Source organism: Tripterygium wilfordii, chromosome 9, assembly GCF_013401445.1.
Source record: "Tripterygium wilfordii isolate XIE 37 chromosome 9, ASM1340144v1, whole genome shotgun sequence".
NCBI lineage: Eukaryota > Viridiplantae > Streptophyta > Magnoliopsida > Celastrales > Celastraceae > Tripterygium > Tripterygium wilfordii.
Window position 1 is genome coordinate 12,245,342 of NC_052240.1, and position 23,747 is coordinate 12,269,088.

Genomic DNA, 23,747 nt, shown 5'->3' on the forward strand with positions numbered 1-23,747 from the left:
AATTGCCTTTGGGCCTAAATTTTCTGGATATTTCTTGGCCCAAACAGATCAAAGGCCCAATAATAAAGCCCAAATTTAATGCTGCATTAGTTTATACATTCAGTATTAAGCCCAATTTAAATTGCCCTTCGGCCCAAATTTACTGAATTATTGGCCCAAACATCGGCCCAAACGATCAAAGGCCCAATTTTTCCCGACTAGGCCCAATTTTTCCATACTAAGCCCAATTTGAATCGTCATCGGGCTCAAACCTACTAAGTGTATTGGCCCATTGCAAAAGGACCAACGCCAGTTTGGTTGCCCTTAGCCCAATTTGTGCCACCGGGCCTAATGGGTTCAAAACCCCCCATAAATGGGCTTTGGTGAAAGGAAGGCTCTAATGAGCCTGAGGCGCAACGCGACTTTACATCCTCCTCCATTACTTTCTGTTTCTAAATTCATATACTTTTTAACTTTGGAATTTTTCCCCTTTTTCAATAGACATAACCGCGGGACGGTAATTGAACGCCCTTGTTTCAAAAATCCCCAATGTTCCTAAGCATCCCGTTTAAGCCCAATCCAAGACCATTTTCCCACCTACCGCTTCACATTAACATGACCTGGATGATGAGATCTGTAGACTAAATACCAAGTTCCTGTAACCTCTTGCTATGACATACAATTAAGCCATCCCTCCTTACCTTGGACATCAAAGCCAGCCTTCATGATTAGATGAGGCTGAGTCCCTTGAGTAACCGATTGCGATGGCATTTTCCCCCTGGAACCAGGAAAACCGAGCACAAACATTGTCATCACGACATTGTTTAATCAAATCTTTCATTGCCCTTCTAGGGTTTCCTTCCCTAAAAAATGCTTTCCAGAAAATATTAATGACACCCAAGTAACACAAGTTCAAAATCACGAAACAAAAGGAACGCTCATTCATTCTACAGGGGAAAGAAGGGCTTGGATCTCTTGAATTATTGGTCTACAAGATTAGACGAGAAACTGGTGGCCAAACACTTCTTTTTGTGTTTGCCCAAAATGACTGATGCTGAATGAAAAAGATATCTGTATCACATCGCATTTAACTATTTGTGCCAGGTAGATAGTTGGGAAAAATTTTCATGACCTGAGTCTTTGCAACAGGGGATGCTCTAATAACCAATTACTAGAATATTTCATGTTTAAGTTAGAAAGCACTTGATGGAACAACTTTAATTCGACTGTCCTTATGGTAAACTTTTGACATAAGACATCAACTAGGACCTGGAGAGTTTATCACGACCAGAAAATGTACTTCAAAAACTTATTAGTGTAGGTCCTTAAATCACATTTGCAGAGATAACAACCCACAAAAATAAGAGAGAGAGAAAGAGAGTAGAAGTATACCACTGGATGCCGTGGATTGTGCCACTTCCATGAACTGTGCATATGGAACCCTGTAAAAAGAAAAGAACCAAGTTACTAGCGGAAAACTAATATTGTAATAGTAATGTAGTATGCACACATAAAAAGTTTCATCAATAATCAAAGAACCAACCTCAACAACATCATTTCTTTCCCAGACAATTAAACAAGATAAAGCATGGAGGTCATGGAGCTGGGCAGAGAACCTGGCCAACATAATTACTTTTGTCTTAAACAGGAGTCTGCATAGACTTTAGGATATCAGAGATGAGAGGCCACTTGTGTTGTTTGATTCAAATCTCTTCCTACCTCCACCCCTTCCCCCCCCCCCCCCTCCCCTCCCCCTCTTTTCCCTCCCTCCTCTCTCTCTCTCTCTCTCCCCCCCAAACAAAGTCCCTGTGTTTTTATATAATTGAAAATAGCATTTTTAGTCAAATGCGCATATACAAGTATCATGAAACATTTTCCTAGCAATGCATAGACAATGACAAACACTTACGTTTTCCATCAGATCAGTGCAAACCTAAACATTTTAAAGAATGTCAAATCATTTTCTCCACTAGTTGAATAACTTTTTCATACATCCTTGTTTATATTATTCATCATTCATAGTATATCCTACACCCTACCTCGCTGACCATTTCAAGCGAGCGTTGCACCCTACAACACAGTATAACATGAGAATTTTTGACATCAAATCATATGAATTAGTACTTCAATCTCAACAACTTTACATGCAAGAAGTTGATTTGAAAATATAATATATCCATTAGGCCTTGATCATTATTATGATGATGATGATTTGATTTGACCAAACTCATAATAGTATCATGACATCACAAATTGCAGATATCCACAACAAACGAAATAACAGAAACACTAGAATATCACACTCTAAGCGGTCCTATGTAAAATTTAATTTACAAAGCACGTGAAATTTTCTAATGATTAAATGAAGTAATCAGAGTATGGTAAGGCCTCAACCTCTGTGTCCAAATCATAGAGCATAAACACGAAAAGAAAAATAGAGCATCAGTTCATCATATGGTGCTTCCCACTTCATTAAATTGTGCAGTTATTATTTGATAAGCAGTTCATATTTACAATTGGGTGATTGGCGCACAACGCATTTCTGCTTATAATCAAATGTCTATGATCCCATAATGAAGTTCAACATACATATCACATGGGATGTGGGATTCCTAATGAATTAAGTAATTGTCCACATCAGAAAGCATAAACACAAAGAGAAAGTAGGACATTATGTGGCCCTTACAACTTCATGAAATTGTGCACTTGTTGTTCCACAAGCAATTCATATTTACAATGAGAGATTGATGCGCACATCCATATTTTAGAGATTACCAATAAGAACTGTTGAACGACAAAATGTTCATAAATTGGTGGTTACCACATTACCAACCATAAATAAGATCACAATGCAACAGAAAAGCCAGAATGCTAAACATCAAATTCTCTTCAGGAACTTATAGAAACTTAAGCTAAATTTCAATTATCTTGGTGACAAACTCAAGTCTGGAAACTAAGTTTTGACTTTTGAATGTACACAGAAAAATAATTAAGAAAATATAGTTCTAGGTTGATTTAAGGCAAAAAAAATTAGGACATTGAAACAAATCATTAATGCAATCATAGCACAAAGAAATAGTCATTTAAGATGTAGATCTAACTGCTAATAAATTTGGATATTAACTACCAAGTAACCAAAAACATTTTCCCCAAAGAGTTCTGTTTGGCCAATGAGAAATTGCAAGTTAAAAGTTATCACAGACTAGGATATGTAGAGAGAGAAACAGAACATGAAGCGTCAATGCGAGAGAGTGACGCTTTCCCAACGTAACGGTAGATGAGGCTTCTACGACAGGACAGCAGACCGCAAAGGAGACGGATCTGCCAAAATTCGTTATGCTGAAGAGGGCATTACCAGATGGATCAGCAAGATCGAGACCTAATCTGCGAGATTTGGGAGAAGTATCGCGTCCAAAATTTGATATAAGTATTTATATTAATCTATCCGCGTATCCGAGCGAATTCACTGAATCGTAAATTATATAGCATTCCGTTGATCGATCGATAAGACGCACTTAAAATGACCGAATGAAAAGCAACAATCTAAAAGAAAAGCACACAGGAGCCAATCAAGCCATCAAATAGAGCATAAACAAAGAAGAATTAGGTTAACCTAGCCAGATCCCACGATGATGTTGTTGGTAGGGATGAAGATCATCTGAACCCGATGAATCCCGTTACCACGAACCCTAAATCCGCACGAAATGTCACCTTCGCGAATTCTACCCCCTCGCCATACAGAATCGCGTGAACGATTAGTAACTACCAATCTTTCGTTCAAAATAAATCAAACTCGAAATGTTCTTTTCATACCTTTGCGATCGGGCCTGTGGCACCTCTTGACGAGGCGATCGCTCTTATTGGCTAAATCCCGGAGCGGATCGAACAAAAAATTGTGTTGTTCTAAGTCTTAACAACGGCGAGATCTGCTATTAAAAAAATTACAGAAGAGCCTAGCCATCCGTGAGATATATCAGGTGGAGGAATCACAATTGAAAATAATTAGGCCGAGCGGGAGAATATATGTGACAAAGCATCGCCTACAGTACACGAAGATATTGAGAAGCGTCGAAGAGGCCAATAGTAGGGATGGCAAAAAAAAAAATGACGTATTTATGAAATATTTATATATCCATAGGCCTTAGTTCAATTTGGATTTCCAGCATATTTAATTTACCTAATCTAGATTGGTTTAAATTTGAATAAGTAAATCGAACAATAACTTAATTCGAATTAGGGTTCGAATAAGATTTATGTGTTTAGACTCATATCTCGGTCAAAATTTTTATGTTAAAACCCAGATTTTGAACATATAACTTTTGTTCAAACTTGATTTCATCTGGATGGGATAAATTCCGTCATCCGAACCAGACAAAATTACACTTAACCCCATGATAGAAGTTTAGGAAATTATAAACTGAAGTCAAGGAAAGTAGACACTAGGACTCAAGAATTAAAAAAAAAAAAGAAAAAAAAAACATTCACCAGACAACACCGGGATGACAACACTGTCCCAGGATGAACTTGGACAAACTAAACAACAAACATAAAATAGAAACACACATGGACTAGATATAGGTTATTGACTTCCCCTTCATCAAATAAGATTGATCTTCACCAAATCTAGGAGTTCCATCATCATGCATTAGATATGTGTCACTGATCAATACACTAGAAGAATCGGTGTGGTGAAGAATCCATGACAGATGGATGACCAGAAGATCCATATTTCATATCCATGCGAGACAATGTGATAAAGAAACCTTGAAACATTCCTTATTCAACATAAAAACATAGAGAAAACAACATATCCATACAAGGGAAGAGTATATCTATGCCAGGGGAGGAGGAGGAAAGGCAAGAGACTTGTCCCAGTCGTCTTCCCCTTTGAAAAAATAGCTTCCGAGGTTGAGAGAGTAAACCCTAGTTTTGAGAGACGGCATTGGATGTTAAATATGAAATATGCATATTAATTCACTATTTGTATTCATTAATTGAATAATTATCTTATAGGTTTCATGATTGATATAAAGTTTCATCATGCATTGTATGTTCATGAATAAATATCAAGACATTAATAATAAATTGAATTTTGTTAACTGGATAATTGTCTTATAGGTTTATTGGATAATATAAAAATGAATTCATAATTAATATAAAGTTTCATCATGCATTTTATATTTATGAATAAATATTAAAAAATAAAAAATAAATTGAGTTTTGAAAAATGAATTGAGATTTGTAATTAATTGAAACTTTAATTGTTAATAATGCTCAATTGAAAGCCGTTTGTCTCTATTGTTGCGGGTACTATCAGCCCTTGGCATCAGATGTTGACGTGTAGGTCGTGTGAATTTTTGCATCGACAATCATCATCCACTGCAATTGATTCTTACAATTAATGATCAAAATGTGATGCCTATATAGGGTTTAATTGTTAATTTTCCAACACAATTTGAGAAATGGTTATAATGAAAATTGCATTTCTGCAGCTTCTGAGTTCTGGTCACTCATTTAAAAACCTGTAGTAGCCTAGTAGAAAATTAGTGGAAATCTGTGTGTATATATATCACACATATATAAAAAGTGATTATCAATTCTTCCCAAAATCTACTCATTTTTTCCTTGAATAAATATTCAATTCAATTGCCACAAGAAACTATTATCTCTTGGCCTCAATGATATCTGTTGGATTAGATATGTCAAGAATTACTATTTATGACATTATTTCTCCATCCATCATGTGTTAATTTTTTTTTATTAAGGGTTTAAACCTTTATTCCGTCGTTGAAAATGTTACACCTAAGGTCACATTAGCATCTTAGAAATTTACAAATACTAGTAGAGGAAATGTACCTAAATAGCACTGTCTTGGGCTAAATCCTGGCATACTAAACAAAAAACAGAAAACAAAACAATACATATAGATTGAATCAAGATTCTTGATTTCCCTTTCATCAAGAAAGACCATCATTGTTACCAAATATGTATCGTTGGAATATACCAACAAAACCGGTGTTGTGAAGAATTGATGAGGATCAAGCATTTCTACGTTTCATCAAGAATCCATGACAACTGGATGAGAATAACGAGATTTTATCTCCATAAGAGAAACATAACAAAGATCGTAAACCAAATTTACGAACCATCAACAAAACTAAAAGGAACTACTATGAAAGTGTATGGAAACTTAGTTAATCTTTCGTTTGGTTTTGTTGTGTAATTAGCCCTATGTTGATCTGTCTGCTCCGGCCTTTTACATCCAACCGCGTACGTTTAGTTCCGCGTAAATTTTGGATATATAACCGATTGAACATATATACTCTTTTTTATTTTGTTTTTAGTAATCGACAGAGACTTCAATCATTCAATGATGATAATAATAAGGAAAACGATCATTTTATTTGGACCTCGTATAATTTCAAACAGCTGACTAGCTAGTAATTAACGTAGGGTCTTAACCAGTTTGCAAACCGTGTGCCGAATATTCAATGAAATTAACAAGGCTACTAATGCTGTCTTAAACACACCCCCCCCCCCCCCCCACCCCCCCCCCCCCCCCCCCCCTCTCTCTCTCTACCTATGCATTTCGAAGTTTCTTGTCCCGCTTTTTCATCAAACCCTGTCATTTCTTCCAGATTCTTAAATAGTAAATTATCAATCGAGCTTGTGTTTCTCCTTTTAACAAGGAACAAACACAAGCTATTTTGGCAAATCTCTGAATGAATATAAAACCCCCCCAAGGACGCAAACCAAAATCGAAGTACTAAGACTTCCAATTAATTGCATGCCATTTCTTGCAATGGCACCGAAGAAGACGAGGAACAGCTTGTTAATCATTCTCTTATCTCTCTTGTTCGTCACATGTCGTGCTACAATATTCCCTTTCTTCCGTCCTCCATGGTTATTGAATCCCATGATTGACAGCAATGAAGGAATGCATGACGATAATTCATTATCATCGCAAATTTTCCACCAAGAAGTGCTCGATTCGGGAGCGGGAGGAGGAGATGTTGATATTGCAGCTGGGTTTAAAGGTGAATGGAAACTTGATTCAGATAACTCCGGCGTGTCGGCAATGCATTCCATATTGCTTCCCAAAATCAACAAGGTTTTGATGTATGATGCTACCATTTGGAGGATATCCAAATTGCCTTATCCTGCTGATCACCCTTGTAGAATAATTAACAAGAAGACTGGTGAAAAAGACTGCTATTTTCACTCTGTCCTTTATGACATTAAGACTGCTGAGATTAGGCCTCTTGAGGTAATTGCTGTCAGTTTCATTTGTTCTTTGTTAATTACAAAGCCTTGGAGAAGAACATGAGATTAATCACGTATTCATTTCTGGTTAATCACAGCTTAATACAGACACATGGTGCTCATCAGGAGGATTGACAGTGGACGGAACCCTAGTGAGCACAGGTGGATTTGAAGGTGGAGCCAGGACTCTTCGATACCTCCGAGACTGTAATACCTGCGATTGGGAGGAATATCCCACCGCACTTGCTTCTCTTAGATGGTATATATAGTATATATTCAATCTTTGAATTCAAATTCTGAACAAAAAAAAAATAAAATTAGACTAGGCTAGCTAGCTAACTGAACCTTTTCTTTTAATTGATGAAGGTACTCAACACAGGCAACCCTCCCTGACGGCAGCTTCATCGTAGTCGGCGGCCGCCGGGAGTTCAATTACGAGTACATTCCGGGACACGGTCAACAACATCAGAACACAAAAGCCTACAATTTCCCATTCCTCCGTGAAACCACTCAAATGGACGAAAATAACCTTTACCCCTTCGTGTATCTCTCCACCGACGGCAACCTCTTTATTTTCGCCAACAACCGTGCCGTCCTCCTGAACCCTAAATCCAACCAAATCGTCCTAAGATACCCCGTCCTCCCTGGCGGATCTCGCAATTACCCTGCCAACGCCGCTTCCGTACTCCTCCCCATAAAACTCCACCGAAACAAGAACAGGAAAATTCCCGCCGAGGTAATAATCTGCGGAGGAGCAAAGCCGGAAGCGTACGGTGAAGCCGAGAGGAAGCATAATTTCATGCCGGCGTTGAAGGATTGTGGAAGGATGAGGATTACAGATCCAAAACCTGTTTGGAAGATCGAGCAGATGCCGTCAGCTCGCGTGATGGGGGATATGGTAATTCTTCCTACTGGAGATGTTTTGTTGCTTAATGGTGCCAAAAAGGGCTCATCAGGTTGGGGTTTGGCAAAAGAACCAAATTTGACTCCAGCATTGTACCGTCCGAAGCTCAAGAAAGGACAAAGATTCTCCGAATTAGCATCCACAAATATCCCTAGAATGTACCATTCCTCCTCTACATTGCTTCCCGATGGTAAAATCCTTGTCGCCGGAAGTAATACCAATAATGGTTACCAATACAATGTCGAATTCCCTACTGAATTGAGGGTCGAGAAATTCTCGCCCCCTTATCTGAACCCATCATTGGCAGATAAGAGGCCGGAGATTGTGGTTGACGAGCTGAAGACCGAGCTCAAGTATGAAAAGAAGTTTGCCGTGAAGATCAAGTCAAGTGCAATGAGACTTGAAACAGGAGAAGTTCAGGTGACAATGTATGCACCTCCTTTTACCACTCATGGTATTTCAATGAACCAGAGGCTTTTGGTGTTGGGGTTGATTGAGGTGATCAGTAATGTTAATTTTGGGTATCATAGTATTATCGCGGAGGCGCCACCATCTGGGAAGGTTGCTCCGCCTGGGTATTATCTTCTCTTCGTTGTGCAACAAGGTGTGCCCAGTGAAGGGGTGTGGGTGCGTATCACTTAATAGCTGATTCAAGATATGGTGATTGTTACGAGAACAATGTTCTATGTTCTACAGAAGTAAAATTGATAATGATTTGTTGTGGGGTTGTAAAGCAAAATATTCTTTGACTGGCATGAGATGGAAAAAAAAAACTAGTTTAAGCTTTTTCTCTGTGTTTCATGGTCACAATTTTTTCATTATTTTGTTTCGGGACTTGGGTTTTTACTACACTCGTCTCTCCATATTGTGAAGCTTGAATTTTATACTGAGTTGCTTTCATTATTATAACTATTTTTTTTTGGGTTCTTTATTCTTTCTTCCGTGAAATAATGTTATGCACTTCTTCTGAAAAGGGAAGTCAAATGTTGATCACAACTGGCAAGCCCTTGTGCACGAAATTCTCGTTGTCCAAACGCGTCCCAAGCAAGACCAGTCTCCATCCTCCTACCAAAATCAGGAATGGCACTGACTCATACATTATGTGACTCCACTACTGTTGAGCTCCAACCTCAAGAGGTGCATGACACAACTTACACCTCTTTGAATGCCAACCCATAGTTCTCACATTTTCCCTGGAAATAGTTTTATAGGAATGTTTAACTGATGAAATAGTCTTCAATGTAATTTAAAACCAGAAAATAAAGAGAGTTCATCTTGCCAGGGCGTACTTGCTGATGAGAAACCTATATAAAAGCCCAAAGATAAGCCATTGATAAGCATCCCAATTTCAAAACCAGGTGTGAAGGCTCTTCGAGGTTGAAATGGCATCTTTAACTCCTCTTTTGGTTGCTGTTTTCATCTTTGCAATGGCAGTTCATCAACCACCAGTTGATGCAAACATCTCCAAGAGTATGTATATCACCTGGGGCCACCAACATACGGTAATAACAGGTGGTGAAGATCTCCAATTGGTGTTGGATCAAACTTCAGGTGCATTATCTGCCCTCTTAATACATAATGGATTTTACAATTCCAGTTTTAATGGTTCTGTAATGCTCGCACTTAATCGTACAATTTTGTATGAAAAGCAAAGCAAGAAACACCTGATAACAATCCCAAGAAGATAACACATATCTTGTTTGCTGCTTCTCAGGCTCAGCTTGCCAATCCAAGATACCATTCTTGTTTGGGAGCATTGAAATGCTAATCAAGTTGGTTCCTGGAAACTCTGCTGGAACAGTCACAGCCTACTATGTAATATGAGCAATCTCGACACTAGCAAAAACATGAAGTTATTTATCAACTCTATCAATAATATAACAATGAACACTTGCTCACCATACCAAAATTTGTGCAGGTATCCTCTACTGGGAGCAGGCATGATGAGATTGATTTCGAGTTTTTAGGCAATGTTTCAGGACAACCTTATATCATCCACACAAACATATACACTCTTGGAAATGGAAGCAGGGAACAGCAGTTTTACCCATGGTTTGACCCAACTGCTGATTTTCATAACTACACCATACACTGGAACCCCACCGAAGTTGTGTAAGTTAATCTGCATCTCCCTTCTGTTTCACAATAATCAAATAGGATACGTTAATTACTTAATTATAAAAGTACTAACAGCTCTTCAAACATACAAAGCTTTCCGCTGAAACAAATTCATTATTTTTTCCTGAAATTCCAACTTGTTTTATCTTAGTTCCAACATGTTATGTCATTCCAATCTTTCCTCAAGCACCGGTTTCCTAAACTTTGAGAAATACTATGATTTCAGGTGGTACGTTGACAGTATGCCAATTCGAGTTTTCCGAAACTATGAGAACGAGGGGATTGCTTACCCCAACAAGCAAGGGATGAGGGTCTACTCAAGCTTATGGAATGCTGACAACTGGGCAACTAGAGGTGGGCTTGAAAAGATTGACTGGAAAAGTGCCCCCTTCAGAGCAGGATTGCGTAGATTTAGGGCTAGGGCATGCAAATGGAATGGACCTGCCAGTATCAGCCAATGTGGTTCAAGCTCCCCTGCTAACTGGTGGACTTCCCCAACATACAGCCAGTTGAGCTATAATAAGATGGGTCAGATGAAGTGGGTAAGAGATAACTACATGATCTATGACTACTGCAAGGACACTAAAAGATTTAACAGCCAGATGCCCCCTGAGTGTTTTAAACCACAATACTAATAGAAGCAGCAGCAGCCCCAACTCATAACAGGAGGGACCATGGGAAGAGGAATAATTTAGCAGATTCATTTCTTCATTGCAGCTACCGGAAGCTGAGGAATTACATTTTTACTGCATTTGGTTTTGACTGTATCGATTTTATTCTTTTTGTTTTTATTTCCATCACATCATTTTTATATTTGTATTTGAGTTTCCCGGAATAAATGCATCGTTCTAATACGAGCTATTGCTATGTATTACAAGGGCTTGTTAAAGATCAATTCACTGAAGACACTCAATAAACCAAAATCTAATCAAGGAAAGAAACATTAGATGAAGTTTTCATGTCCAACATAGAAAATATAAAAGAGGAAAAACATTTAATGTTAATCAAATTGTGCACAAGCCAAACAGAATGCAGCAATTGTGACAAGCAGTAGTTACTGTCCTTCGGCTTTTCTCATGAGGGCAAAATCTATGACACAAATCAGAAGTTCACATTGACTAATAGGAACTATTTGTTGTTTGGTGATCTTAAGATGTTTCCATTCTCCTAGAGAGGAAGGACGCAACACTAAGTTGAAGTTCACTCTTAGCTGAAAACATTAGAAAGCTATGTCTTCCAGTGCAAGACATGACACTATCTCTTAGAACATAACACATACTTGTTGCCCAAATAAACAGACATTAAAAGAACAAGACATCAACAGCAAGTTAGAGCCAGACATCACACTATATCCTAGAATAATGCAATCAAATATCTTTCGCAACTGGCACCAATAAGCACAAGCTAGATCCACCAAAACTTAAAGCAAATTATACAATCTAACCATTCTAAAATTCAATTTACATAGCTCTGGATCGATTATCAAATAAATGGATATAGACAAAAAGTAAAAGAGAACTCAAAAGAGACAAGGCAAACAGCAAATACCAAGTGATTTTCAGTTCTCTGTCACGAAATATATAGCCAAGCGCCAATTATAATACAAGCCATATCCAACAAGGCGAAGCGAAGCCGTGTCTCTTTGCCGAGGAGCATACCGAACACCGCCGTGGCAGCAAAAGTCGTCGCATTGGTGCCCGGAACAGCCAGAGAGATTGGGCTATCGCTCAAGGTACCGGAGAAAATAGCAGATGCAGAAAGATTTAGCACGAATGGGAGCCAGTACTGCCAAAACAAAAGAAGGCTGAGCCAGTTCTTGAGTGAAGCTAGGAATCGCCGGTGGAGTTTCTGTGGGCGGGATAGTTTTGAGGAGATGAAGATTTGAGGGACTGGTCCCAGAGGAGAGCGCCGCGGCGCATAGTGGCGCCCCACACTATGCCCACCGCCACCATCTTTTCCACGTCTCCGATCGTAGTAATCTGATTCCGTCCATTGCCAATGGTGTAAGGGACTTCGTTTATGGCTCCTTTGGAGTAATACTGTGATATACATACTCTATGGACCACAAACTAAATTTCAAATTTGATTGCCATTTTTTTTTTTTAATAAGGGTTTGGGGAGAGGATAAGATTCGAACTCACGATCTCACCTAATGAGTGGATGTTCTCTTACATCTAATGTGATTGTCATTCAACCATGGACTCACTTGCATTTGGTTGCCATTTTTAAAATACTTAATAGGGTATTTTATAGCTACATATACACACATATTTTTACGATAATAAAGAATTCTCACAGGCATGCACACCAATTTTATGCACTCAAAATATGATGATATAATAAAGCACAACAAAAGTGGAAGTATACATTTCATTTTATGTTGGAATGAAGGTGGCTTTTTTATTAAGGGGACTTGTAGAAAATATAGACAAGAAAAGAAAAGACCTCCATTTAATATTTATATAGTCGGAAAAACATATGATAGGAGTGTTTAGAGAAGTAATATGATGGATTTTAGAGAAGGGAGGAGTCCACGAAATATTAAAGGTGAGATATATCGGTGCATGTTGTTTGTGGATGAACGAAGTGGATGAGTGTATTCAAAGTTTTATGCGACTGAATAATTTCTTTAAGGTTGAGGAAAAACTCTATATGTCGGCTATACAACCCACAATGTTATATGGTTATGAGTGTTGCGATATTAAGAGACAACATATTCATATATTGTTGTGAGGAGTCATTTTACTTAGGACACGTGTCATAATCTCATTAGCCAGAAAGGCGCATTGACCATGCTTAGATCGTAAGGCCCTTGATATCTTGGGATGATCAGTTGTCAAATCAACGATCTAATTTGACAATCCCAATGAATCGGGCGAATTAAGGGGAATAAACATTCAGTTCACTGACTATAAAAAAGAGAGAAGGGTTCGAGGTAATTTTTAAGCACTACCTTGTGATTATTTGTTCTTCTTTAATTTGGATATTCACTTGAGCATCGGAGTGTTTACGACCAATTATTGGCCGTTAGGCTCCTAACCAGCAAGGACAACATGTAATTAGACGTGTCATCAGCCCAAGCTGTTTGAAAGTTCATCTTAGAGTGTTCGACCCACGTGTAAAATTTGTCTACTACAAATGCATATAGCACATAGTAGAAAAATGAATGTTCCGTTAGATGTGCGGTCACAAGTTAAAAACTAAGATTTAAAAAATAATATTATTAGATATAAGGTGACAGTAATATCAATCCAAGATAATTTGCGAGAAAGATGATATTTACATGGTTAGTAACGATAAGAAGAATCGAGTTAATTTGCTTAGGGGTTAAGTCAATTTTTGACCACTGAAAAATATTCAAAGTTTCACTTCGGTCACTCAAAGATCAAACATTCCAAGTTAATCACTCAAATATATTTTTTGTTACACTTTGTCCACTCGAGAAAATTAGAAGGATTCAGGACAGTCAATTATCTTATGTGGCACTTTGACCGCGCAATGAAATCCACAACCAACAATCTACTCCACCACCTCGCGAAAAGCCCATCGCACCAAACACAAGAAGATCTGAAGATGAAATCAAGTGAAACCCATAGAGCTCAGAAAAGACATATCTCTACACTATAGTCACTTTACCTCTAGTCATGCAATGGATTTTACCTGCGTGTGATCTCAACTTTCTCTTTGTTTTTCAGTGACTAGGAAGATGAAATCAAGTGAAACCCATGGACTTTACATATTTATAAATTTGACCAGGAAGATGAAAGAAGATAAGAAGAGAATAAGGAGGTGATCGAGGAGAACTATATGTGGACGGCTGAGTTTTCTGGCAATGGAGGTGGGTGACAGAGAGCTAATATAATGACGGCTTATTTATTCTTTCTAGGGTTAGGAAAAAAAAATTTGGAGCCTTTTGATTTGTGTTTTTATAAGTTTTGTGGTCAAGATTTTGTAATTATTTTTTTGTTTTTTACACATGGTAGTTGGTTTTTTTAAAATTTTTATTAAACTTTTCCACATCATCAACATTACCTCACATTGAGTCGTCAAGCCACATCAATAAAATCAAATGGACATAAACAAAATCAAACGGTTAATTGACGGTTAACGTGTGATGTAGGACTCTTGATTGTGTAAAATTCATAAAAAAATAAAAAATAACCAACTTGAACATTTGGAAGTCGAGTATTTTTTCGTGGCAAAAGTTGACTTAACCCTTTATTTAGGGGGATACCAGTACGCAAGAGCAAGATGACATGCTTGAAGTAAAGACAAGACAAATTTGGATAAAGTCTGCGATGACGATTGATTGATGCTTCTCTAACCATCAATTCCTCTGTCTCTGTCGTTTGTCGTGCCCGACTTCTTATTGGCTTCAGAACTGAAAACGATTTCCTTCTCCCTGCTCTTTCACTATCGGAGATTCGATCGAGCATGGAACGGATCGTCGGGGGCAAATACAAGCTCGGTCGCAAGATCGGGAGTGGATCGTTTGGTGAAATTCATCTTGGTCAGTATTCACCTCTAGATGCAATTGTGTATACACTTTCGTTGCTTTTATCTGGTGCTCACTGTTCTCCGTGAATTTTGCTTTTTTTGTTCGGCAGCTACTCATATCGATACGTTTGAGATCGTTGCTATTAAGATCGTAAGTTTCAATTGATCTCTCGCAATCTTGTTTGTTTTGTTTTGATCTTCTTTCTCGCATTTTAGTAAGAATTTATTTTGGAGGTGAGGGATGGAACTGATGCAATCATGATCGAATTCTGTCTCTGACTGTTTGAACTGGAACTTAGGTAATTGTGAATGTATCAGTTGTTTGTATTTCATGTTTGTTTTATCATAAAATGATATAGTAAGTGCATATTGATGCTGCTGATTGTTCTCTAGTTTTCTTGACAAAGCACGAGCTCATACTCCTGCTTAGCTAAGAGTATATCGTACTTATTTAACTGTTTGTGTGCTCCACAGGAGAACAACAGAACAAAGCACCCGCAGCTGCTCTATGAAGCCAAGTTGTACAACATTCTTCAAGGAGGAAGTGTGTACTCTGTCTTACCCCTATTTTTTATTTGTAGCATTCTTTGTGAGGGTGGGAGTCATTGTGGTGGTAGTAATAAATTGATTTTAGGATAAATGATCTAATGTACACATCTGAATTTAATAGGTGGTATTCCTAACATAAAATGGTCTGGAGTGGATGGGGAGGACAATGTGCTCGTGATTGATTTGCTGGGACCAAGTCTTGAGGATCTGTTTGTGTATTGTGGGAGGAAGTTTTCGCTTAAATCAGTGCTTATGCTGGCTGATCAAATGGTAAGGTTTGATTCTCTTATTGTTATTGATTTTCTTATAGCTGAAGTTCATGCGAATTGTTATTCATACGATTAATTGTGAATCATTTATATTTTCTGCATTTATTTTTCTTGAGGATCATTGCACGGAAGTCATTTAGTTTTTGGCCTCATTATCTGTTGGATATATTGGGTTCCTGCATGCTTGCTTCTCTTATTATCACTTTTACCCTTCACTGTCATTTTCTTCAAGCTGGTTGAGCATATTGCCATTGTCTTTTGGATTTTGTTCATGATACTTATCAGAAAATTTTAGTGTTCAAGTTACTGGTTATTTGGTTGGTTAGTTGGAGGGAAATCATCTGTGGATAATATTTTCTTTGTTTGACAAGTCAATTATGATGGTATGTGATTGTCGTTACTTAAGGGAGTATAAGTGTATAACTGGTATGTCTGTATAAGCATTTGATCACTTGGTTCTTTTTCTCTTTCAGATTACAAGAATAGAATATGTTCATTCAAAAGGATTTTTGCATAGAGACATAAAACCTGATAACTTCCTCATGGGTCTTGGACGGAAAGCAAACCAGGTGGGAATTTTGCAGTTTTCTCTCATTGTCTGCTGACTCTAATCTTTTTGCTATCTTAATTGGACTTCTCTGTCGAAATTGTTTTCCTTTTCTTCTTGGCTTACCAGGTCTATATAATTGATTTTGGCCTTGCAAAAAGATACCGGGATGCCACAACAAATCGTCACATCCCTTATAGGTTATTTTCATCTTCACTTTTATTTTCCTTTTATTTCATTTATTGTGATAATGTCATGTTTACTGAAATGGCTTATTCAGTTTCTGCTTGTTTACATGATTAATCTTTTAATTAAGCCAATGAAATGTAAAACTGGAAAAGAAATATGTGCAACTAGTTTGATGTCATGTCGCTTAAGGAAAAATGAAACGGAGGAGACTTTTTGCTGAGCAATTTAAATCTTATGCAACTAATACCTTTCTGGCACAGGGAGAACAAAAACCTGACAGGGACTGCTCGTTATGCAAGTTGCAATACTCATCTTGGAATTGGTAATCAAGCCAACATTTTGTTTATACTATTTTTTTCGTCTTTTATGCTCATCCTCGCTCATGCGCACTCACACATAAATTTCTTCTCAATAACAGAAAGCTCTTATCCATCTTCCTTTGTTTGTTTATTACAGAGCAAAGTCGACGAGATGATTTAGAATCACTTGGCTATGTTCTCCAGTACTTTCTGAGAGGGAGGTGCGATTTCTCTATCTGTGATAATGATGAGTACCAGAGTTACTGTTTTGGATTATTTTGTCCCCTTAAGTTTGTTTCAGATAATAATAATAACAACAATAATTGGTAGTATCTAATATGATTTTTCTCAAACTGATTTTATTTTTATTTTTTGTGTGTATAAAGCCTTCCATGGCAGGGTTTAAAAGCTGCCACAAAGAAGCAAAAGTACGACAAGATATGTGAGAAAAAGTTATCGACTCCTATTGAGGTTTGGATCTATTGTTCACACGTGTTGAAAGTGCTTTATTGGGGTTAAATTATGATAAGAACCCACATGGTAATTGTTCTGCAGGTGCTGTGCAAGTCTCATCCTGTGGAGTTTGCATCGTACTTCCATTACTGCCATTCATTGACTTTTGATCAGCGCCCTGATTATGGATTCTTAAAGCGCTTATTTCGTGATTTGTTTGCTCGTGAAGGTATTGGTGGACAAATGCTAGCAATCACCTATTTGATTGCTTTACAAGGCTATGACCTTACAATTGCATTTGGTAATATAACCAGAAATCTAAGCACGAAAACAATTGGATTGCCTTATGTAGTTTCTCAGTCAGATTTTTCCCTTGATTCAATAAAGATCAACATTATCAAACTACTACCTATTCTGTACGTGTTTAAGGACTTATGAACCATAGGGTGTCATGAAAACTGCAGAACCTGTCTCTCTCTCTCTTAAATTTATTTTTGGTCAGTCTATCTGTGTGCTCTATTGTTGGGTTTAGAAGTTAAGTAATGGAATTAGCAAGAGCTTCTTGGGCTTTCTTGTTCTTTTTTATTATTTTATTATTTTGTCTTTGATAGTGTAGGGTGGGAACCGTGTTGGTGGGTGTATGTGGAAGAGAGATGGCATCTTAAGTTGGATAAAAAATTAGGAGTGGCTATAGGAGCAAAGTGATAGGACTACATGTGATGCATGTATGATAATTTTGTATGTGTGCTATGTAATGATTCCTCTTCTGTGTAGATATATGTATTAATGGATATGTTTATATAATTCTAATGCATGGAATATTTATGCTGTTTACACAAATACATAGAGTAGGCACTAGTATTCCTCGTGTCCAAGCCAAAATGGTTTTCGTGAAAAGCATGTTTCTTTTTACTGAATTATGATTAACAATGGATGGATTCTCCTTTTCAAAATGTCATGTGAATATCAATTTGTGGTGCTCTTTACCTGGCAGGATATGAATTTGACTACATCTTTGATTGGACTATCATAAAGTACCAGCAAGCTCAAAGGAGTAGAACTCAGTCTCGATTATCTGTTAGTATCTCTGCTGACTTCTATATTTTATTTTATTTTATTCTTGGTTTCCCAATATTGTTGTACTCACTGATGGAAATTATGTTATTGTTTCCAACCATTAACCTAAGGAGCTGGTTTTTCATGCATTTTCGTGTCTCTCTGATCACAAGTTGTACATTTGTCTTGATGCTAAATTTAATTGAATTCTTTGTGCATACAGCCAGCACCTGGGGCAACTAGCTGTCATGCAGCACCAGTAGTCATGAACAACCATCAAGGTTAGATTGTGCTAATGCACTTGCACATTGCCATGAATAGACGTTATGATTGAGGGTAATTTCTGTTGGTTTTATTTGGAGTAAGTGTAATATAGCTAGGAAAGCATTTTTGGAGTTTCCAAGATACTTGTTGGCTGTGTTATACTTTTGACAGCAAAACAATTCTAGATTTGGTCTGTGTACTGTATTTTGGCATGTTGGAATAGGTTTATGAGGGCAAGAATTTTTTTTTACTTTTTGTTTCTCTCTGACATGAAATTTTAATTGCTGAACGTGTAGTTGCTTTTTGGAACTTTGGAAATTATAATTTGGATATTTGTTACGTCTTAGATGGTATGGAATTATCTTAATAATATAGTTTGTACATGGGTGGTACCACTACCTTTAGGCTTTATGCACCTTAATACCATATGCCTTCCAAATGGCCGTAGGTGGAAAACCAGCTTAAGCTGGTTGTACTTGTCAGTTCATTCAATTCACACAGGCAGGGTGATTGAGGTGCGTGCTTCGCAAGTTTTTTAGTTTCTTCACACAAAAAAGGCATGATAGTACTGTACTCAACTTCTCGTGCCATATGGTGAGATTCTTCTGAGGAAGAAAATAAGAGAAATTAATTGCCCCATTCTGGCGCTTGCAGTAAGCTGCCCATTTCTAAATTAAAGAGCAGATATTTCTTTTTTCCTTTGTACCTCTTTTCAATCAATGCTTAGATGCTTCGATTGTGCACATGTATTTCGCATGGACATAATGTCATTCTTAGTGCCGTTTTTTTTTGGTTCATCCAGTGGATTGTTCACAACTCACTATGTTCACAACCGTGTCTTTGATATTTAAAATCATAAAAGATATTGTGCTGGAGAGTATTTTTGCCCTTTTTTATTTTCCTTTTGCTAATGAAACTGGTATATTAACGTCATCACAACAGATGTAAGCATAGCCATATGGATCTTTTTTCAGGTTAATATTGCCAACAGCAATTTGTGAAGTGTAGTAGGTGCTAATTTCTTTTGTAAACAGGTTGGAATTTGGAAAACATAATGTTTTAATCTCTATGGGATAAAATTGTTAAGAACTTAGGTTGAAAAAGTGAATTATGTCAAAATGACCCATTTCTATTTGTCTCAATAGAAGTCCACAGCTTAGTTTCCTTTTGCCAGCATGTAAATTGTTATGCCTAACTATTTTCTTATGCACTGGATATATTCATCGAGGTTATGTGAAACTACAATTCACCAACTGATATACCGTAATAGACGCCTGAACTCGAGGATTTCCTGTCATTCTCGTCAGTAATAGATTGATGTGAAAGTTTTGTGTTTAGTACAATCAGTCTTTTCTTTTCTTTCCCATCCACTCTGTCTGTTAGTCCTTAAAAAGGAAGTAACTCCTAATTCATAGGGCTCCTACAATGGACGCAGGGTCTGTGAATGGCAGATATATTCCTTAACCACACATGGTGGAGAGGCTGTTTGCAGCAGATTCATGCAGCCTTAGCCCCTCAATGTAAAGACGCTGTTTCTGTGGGTTGAACTTGTGACATCTAAGTTGTGGTGAAGTAACCTAACCACTACGCCAAGGTCTCCCCTTGCGCATGCTTTTGTAAAATACTTTAAATGGATACACCTTGACTCATATGGAATGTACAGTAGAGTCAGGGAGGCATCAACTTTTAATGGGAGATATTTTTGTTGCTAAAGACTCACTACTTCTTCCCATTAATGTTAAGGATGCTTATAATCTTGATGGCAGGTACTAATGCTCCATATTCAGCTGAGGCCCGCGTAAGACCGGGCATTGCCACTGGCTCTGGCATACGTATGCACTTCAAATCAGCGACAAGAAAGCATGATTCTGATGCTGTTGACAAGAATGTGAGTCTTGTGCTTCCATCCACATAAGCATGTGCAGCCTGGGCCTCTTCCTCTTATTTCCATGTGAATAATGTCTTATAAATTTTTTTTCTTCTAAAAGAACTTTATCTCCGCTATGTTCAATGTCATATTTTCCCCTCAAAAATACCTTAAAAAATCAGAGCTGATAAATGTTGATTTGGTGTAGATTCTGAATGATGCACACGTGGCTTCCACTTCATTTTCACTTTCTGGTCCATCAAAAATAAATGTTGCCAAACCTATGTTGCCTACTGATGCTCCAAACCTGGTTCATGGAGATGGTGACAGAGTTGGTCCTTCGAATAGCTGGATTTCATCATTGCAGCGTGTTCATTCTGCCAAGTGAAACAAAAGTATATTCCTTCATCAGTAACGTATAAGTTGGACTCTTCATTGCAATATGTTGCCTCATTTGTGTTACTTGTTACTCTCATGGTTGACTTTATGCGTTATGTTTTTAGCTATTGCTCTGTCTATGAGGATTCTAGTGATAAGTTTACCAAGAGTCAGTTCCGCTGCTGTACATTGTTTTGATAAATGATCAACGGAAATCTTGTAGTGATGGCTCCATGTAATGCAAAGTACCCACAGTATTTGTTTTCTGGTTGGTTCTTAATTATGACAATCTGTTGTATACATACTATTAATTTTTATTGATCAGAACCTGGGTGTTCTCCAGGACTGTTAATCAGTTTAGCAATTCAAACTAAATTTATTTCATTGTATGGCACTTGCAATAATTTTATAATGCAATCATCCCTTCTCATTTAAAGCATTTCTTCGTTATTCTTGGCAAGGAAGGTTTACGATCTTTTTTTTTTTTTTGCATATATCCCAACTATCAAGTATTTTTCCTACTAATAAAGGTAATTTCTTATGGAGTGCTACTTGCTTAAAAAAAAAAGAAAAAAAGGAAATTTATGAAGTGTTATATTAAATGAAAGTGGAATCCACAAAAGGAATTTTTGGAACCCAAAAATTATGGTTGGAAGTGCTATCATGAAATTTCCTATATCACTGTTATTGTAAGCTTGTAGATGTTCTATTTATTTTTATTTAGCCAATGCATTACCAAATTGTATGGGACTGACGTTTCCATATTAAGACGTTTATCTGGCTAATGCTAAATTTTTGCGAGTTATTAAAGTTACAAAATTTCTATTTATGTTGTGATCATATGTGCTCGTCTAACATGGTTGGAAGGCTTTCATGCCATTTCCTTTATATCACTGTTATTTTAAGCTTTAGACGTTCTATGGATTTACGTTTTAGGCAATGCATTGCCAAATTTTCTAGAACAGATGTTTCCATATTTAAGACGTGTCTGGCGAATGCTAAATTTTGCAAGTTATTAAAGTGAAATATTCCTGGAAACCACCTCTCAATCTCTCATATATTATGTGAGGATAAAGTTTGCATAGATCCTGCCTGTCCCCGGCCCTGCCCATAGCAGGAGCCTTGTGCACGAGAGTTGTTTACCTTTGTGTTTATTATTAAATGTTTTCTATTTATTTTGTGATTGTACGTGTACATTATTATAATATGTTTGGAAGTGCTTTCGTGACATTTCCTTTATATTACTGTTATGGTGAGCTTGTAAACATTCTATGGATTCATATTTCAGGCATTGGATTACTTAATTGTAAGAAGCTTCATATGTTGTATTTATGCTGTGGTTTTATTCATTTTGGTATGTACATTTATCTTCTTTGCTTATAATACTACTATCAACTATTAAGAGAGGGAGAGGGGGGAGGGATCCTGTCTAGATATGTTTTTATATAATATGCTTCTGATTTTTTTCCCTGTTCTGGTAACTTCATTTTTCAACTTATTAAAGTTACCTCACAAAATTATGATGGTAGCTTTGATTTGCCGCTAGCTTCTGACATGGAATCAGGTTGATTCATGGCTCCATTCATTGGCTAAATGAAGGTTTAGAGGATAGCAGCATATTTAGTTTCATCATATGAAAGTAATTTTAAATTACCCTCTCAATTATCTGTTCATACTTCCTTTTAAAAAAATATGTTCGTACTTTGTAATTTGCAGGATCCTCTCTTCGTTCCGGCATTGTCTGAAGGAATGAGTAATGGCAGGCAACATCCACCTGGCATTTGAGACTAGATAATCTATCCCTCATGATGTCGACAATTTCTGGTTGAGGAATGGCTGGCCTGCTGGACTGCTGAATGAAAAATGAGGCGTAGAATGTTGATTTATGGCAATTATCGTGTGGCGTCAATTCTTAGTTGTGATAGATGGTTGTTGTGTGTATGAATGTGTACACCTCTCATGCTGTAGAATGGCTGTGTTATATGCAGCTGCCTCGCCATCCTAAATGGAGTATCTGGAAATGTTGAGAGAATAGTTTTAAGAATGGAGAACACCCATGGATTCATCTGTGATTATTTGAATTCAAGGTGGCAACTGCTTGGCAAAGCAGTAAAAAGAGAGCGTGAAGTGTTTGGCATTCCAATAATTGGGTTGTTGTTAACCAGAGTTATTCCTTTGGCTTAGTGCAGATTCTAGTACAGTGTGTTTCAGAGGGGAACCAAATCACAGATGTTTTAGTAGTTGCGAAAGAGGCGTTTTATTTTCCGGGTCCATGGAAGATTTTTAGGACCTAGGAAACATATGAATCGATTTCATTGAGTTGCTTTTGTTCACACTGCATCTGCCATTGCTTCCTATAGAACCCAGGGTAAATTAATTGAAGGAAGTTGGATAGTTCAACTGCTTTTATGGATGTGGCTATATGATGCTTGTAATTAGAGATCTGAACCGTTGGTTGTTTTCACATGAATGTTTCAGGAGGTTTAGTTACTTTGAGATCTCAAACCTTCGGGCTGTATCAAGTGATGAAGGGCAGCATCAAATGCTGTATCAGGTCGATTTTATCATTTTATATGGATTGTTTTTTTCCCCTTATGTTTTCTTTCGGACGAACTGTTTCTCATGCCATCGAGTAAGCTAGACCTGTCCAGAAGGGATGGAGCAAAACCTGGAAAACTTTTGTATGGGGAAAGACGGACTCAAAATTTTCATTGACATGGACCTTGGCGAGCACATAGACCCGTTGGCATTTGGAGCCATTCATGTATAATTGATCCTCTGGGTTCTTCCCCTGTTTTGGTTTCTTTCTTTTTCCTTGAAGCATTATGGCAGTCTGATCTAGTGTTGAGATAAGGTAGCAACGGTTATTTCGCTTTGAGCGATGGAACATGTGGTATGCTATGGTTATATGAGAGATATAATTTGTAGTATTCGTGTTGCGTGTGCTCGTCTACTATTGTGTGTGATATTTTGGATTTGTTGAGTGTTATCATAATGTTGTTCTTGATAAACTTTTGATTTTTGATTCATTCCAAAATATACTGCTTCAGAGTGTAGTGATGTAGTAATTTATGCCTGTTTATTAAGGTAGTGATTGTTTATTCATTTTTGATTC

General features: G+C 37.4%; 3 protein-coding genes and 2 pseudogenes across 8 annotated transcripts; 3 read left to right on the forward strand and 2 right to left on the reverse strand.

Moving 5' to 3' along the window:
* Nucleotides 1-60: 60 nt before the first annotated feature.
* On the reverse strand, nucleotides 61-4,706 carry LOC120006044 (annotated as a pseudogene).
* A 1,851-nt stretch (nucleotides 4,707-6,557) lies between these two features.
* LOC120004976 (aldehyde oxidase GLOX1-like) lies at nucleotides 6,558-9,055 on the forward strand. The gene is made up of 3 exons (XM_038854379.1): nucleotides 6,558-7,246; nucleotides 7,341-7,501; nucleotides 7,609-9,055. The coding sequence occupies exons 1-3, from the start codon at nucleotides 6,767-6,769 to the stop codon at nucleotides 8,786-8,788; spliced, it is 1,821 nt and encodes a 606-aa protein (XP_038710307.1). The 5' UTR covers nucleotides 6,558-6,766; the 3' UTR covers nucleotides 8,789-9,055.
* Nucleotides 9,056-9,349: 294 nt separating this feature from the next.
* LOC120004978 (probable xyloglucan endotransglucosylase/hydrolase protein 26) lies at nucleotides 9,350-11,827 on the forward strand. The gene is made up of 4 exons (XM_038854384.1): nucleotides 9,350-9,697; nucleotides 9,861-9,961; nucleotides 10,065-10,258; nucleotides 10,491-11,827. The coding sequence occupies exons 1-4, from the start codon at nucleotides 9,529-9,531 to the stop codon at nucleotides 10,897-10,899; spliced, it is 873 nt and encodes a 290-aa protein (XP_038710312.1). The 5' UTR covers nucleotides 9,350-9,528; the 3' UTR covers nucleotides 10,900-11,827.
* Nucleotides 9,984-14,700, reverse strand: LOC120006046 (annotated as a pseudogene).
* LOC120004977 (casein kinase 1-like protein 3) lies at nucleotides 14,494-23,585 on the forward strand. 6 transcript variants are annotated; one of them, XR_005469690.1, is made up of 16 exons: nucleotides 14,494-14,774; nucleotides 14,872-14,912; nucleotides 15,236-15,305; nucleotides 15,432-15,580; nucleotides 16,053-16,148; nucleotides 16,256-16,326; nucleotides 16,576-16,637; nucleotides 16,772-16,835; nucleotides 17,001-17,085; nucleotides 17,170-17,296; nucleotides 18,062-18,144; nucleotides 18,347-18,404; nucleotides 20,154-20,275; nucleotides 20,463-20,649; nucleotides 21,921-21,986; nucleotides 22,349-23,585. XR_005469690.1 is itself a non-coding variant. In XM_038854380.1 (15 exons), the coding sequence occupies exons 1-14, from the start codon at nucleotides 14,699-14,701 to the stop codon at nucleotides 20,640-20,642; spliced, it is 1,284 nt and encodes a 427-aa protein (XP_038710308.1). In that variant the 5' UTR covers nucleotides 14,495-14,698; the 3' UTR covers nucleotides 20,643-20,649; nucleotides 22,349-23,585. The 6 variants fall into 6 exon arrangements, 3 of the variants coding, with proteins under 3 accessions (XP_038710310.1, XP_038710309.1, XP_038710308.1); XM_038854380.1 differs by lacking the exon at nucleotides 21,921-21,986 and having other exon boundaries at nucleotides 14,495-14,774; XR_005469691.1 differs by lacking the exons at nucleotides 20,463-20,649; nucleotides 21,921-21,986; nucleotides 22,349-23,585 and adding an exon at nucleotides 19,823-19,981 and having other exon boundaries at nucleotides 20,154-20,281.
* Nucleotides 23,586-23,747: the final 162 nt, after the last annotated feature.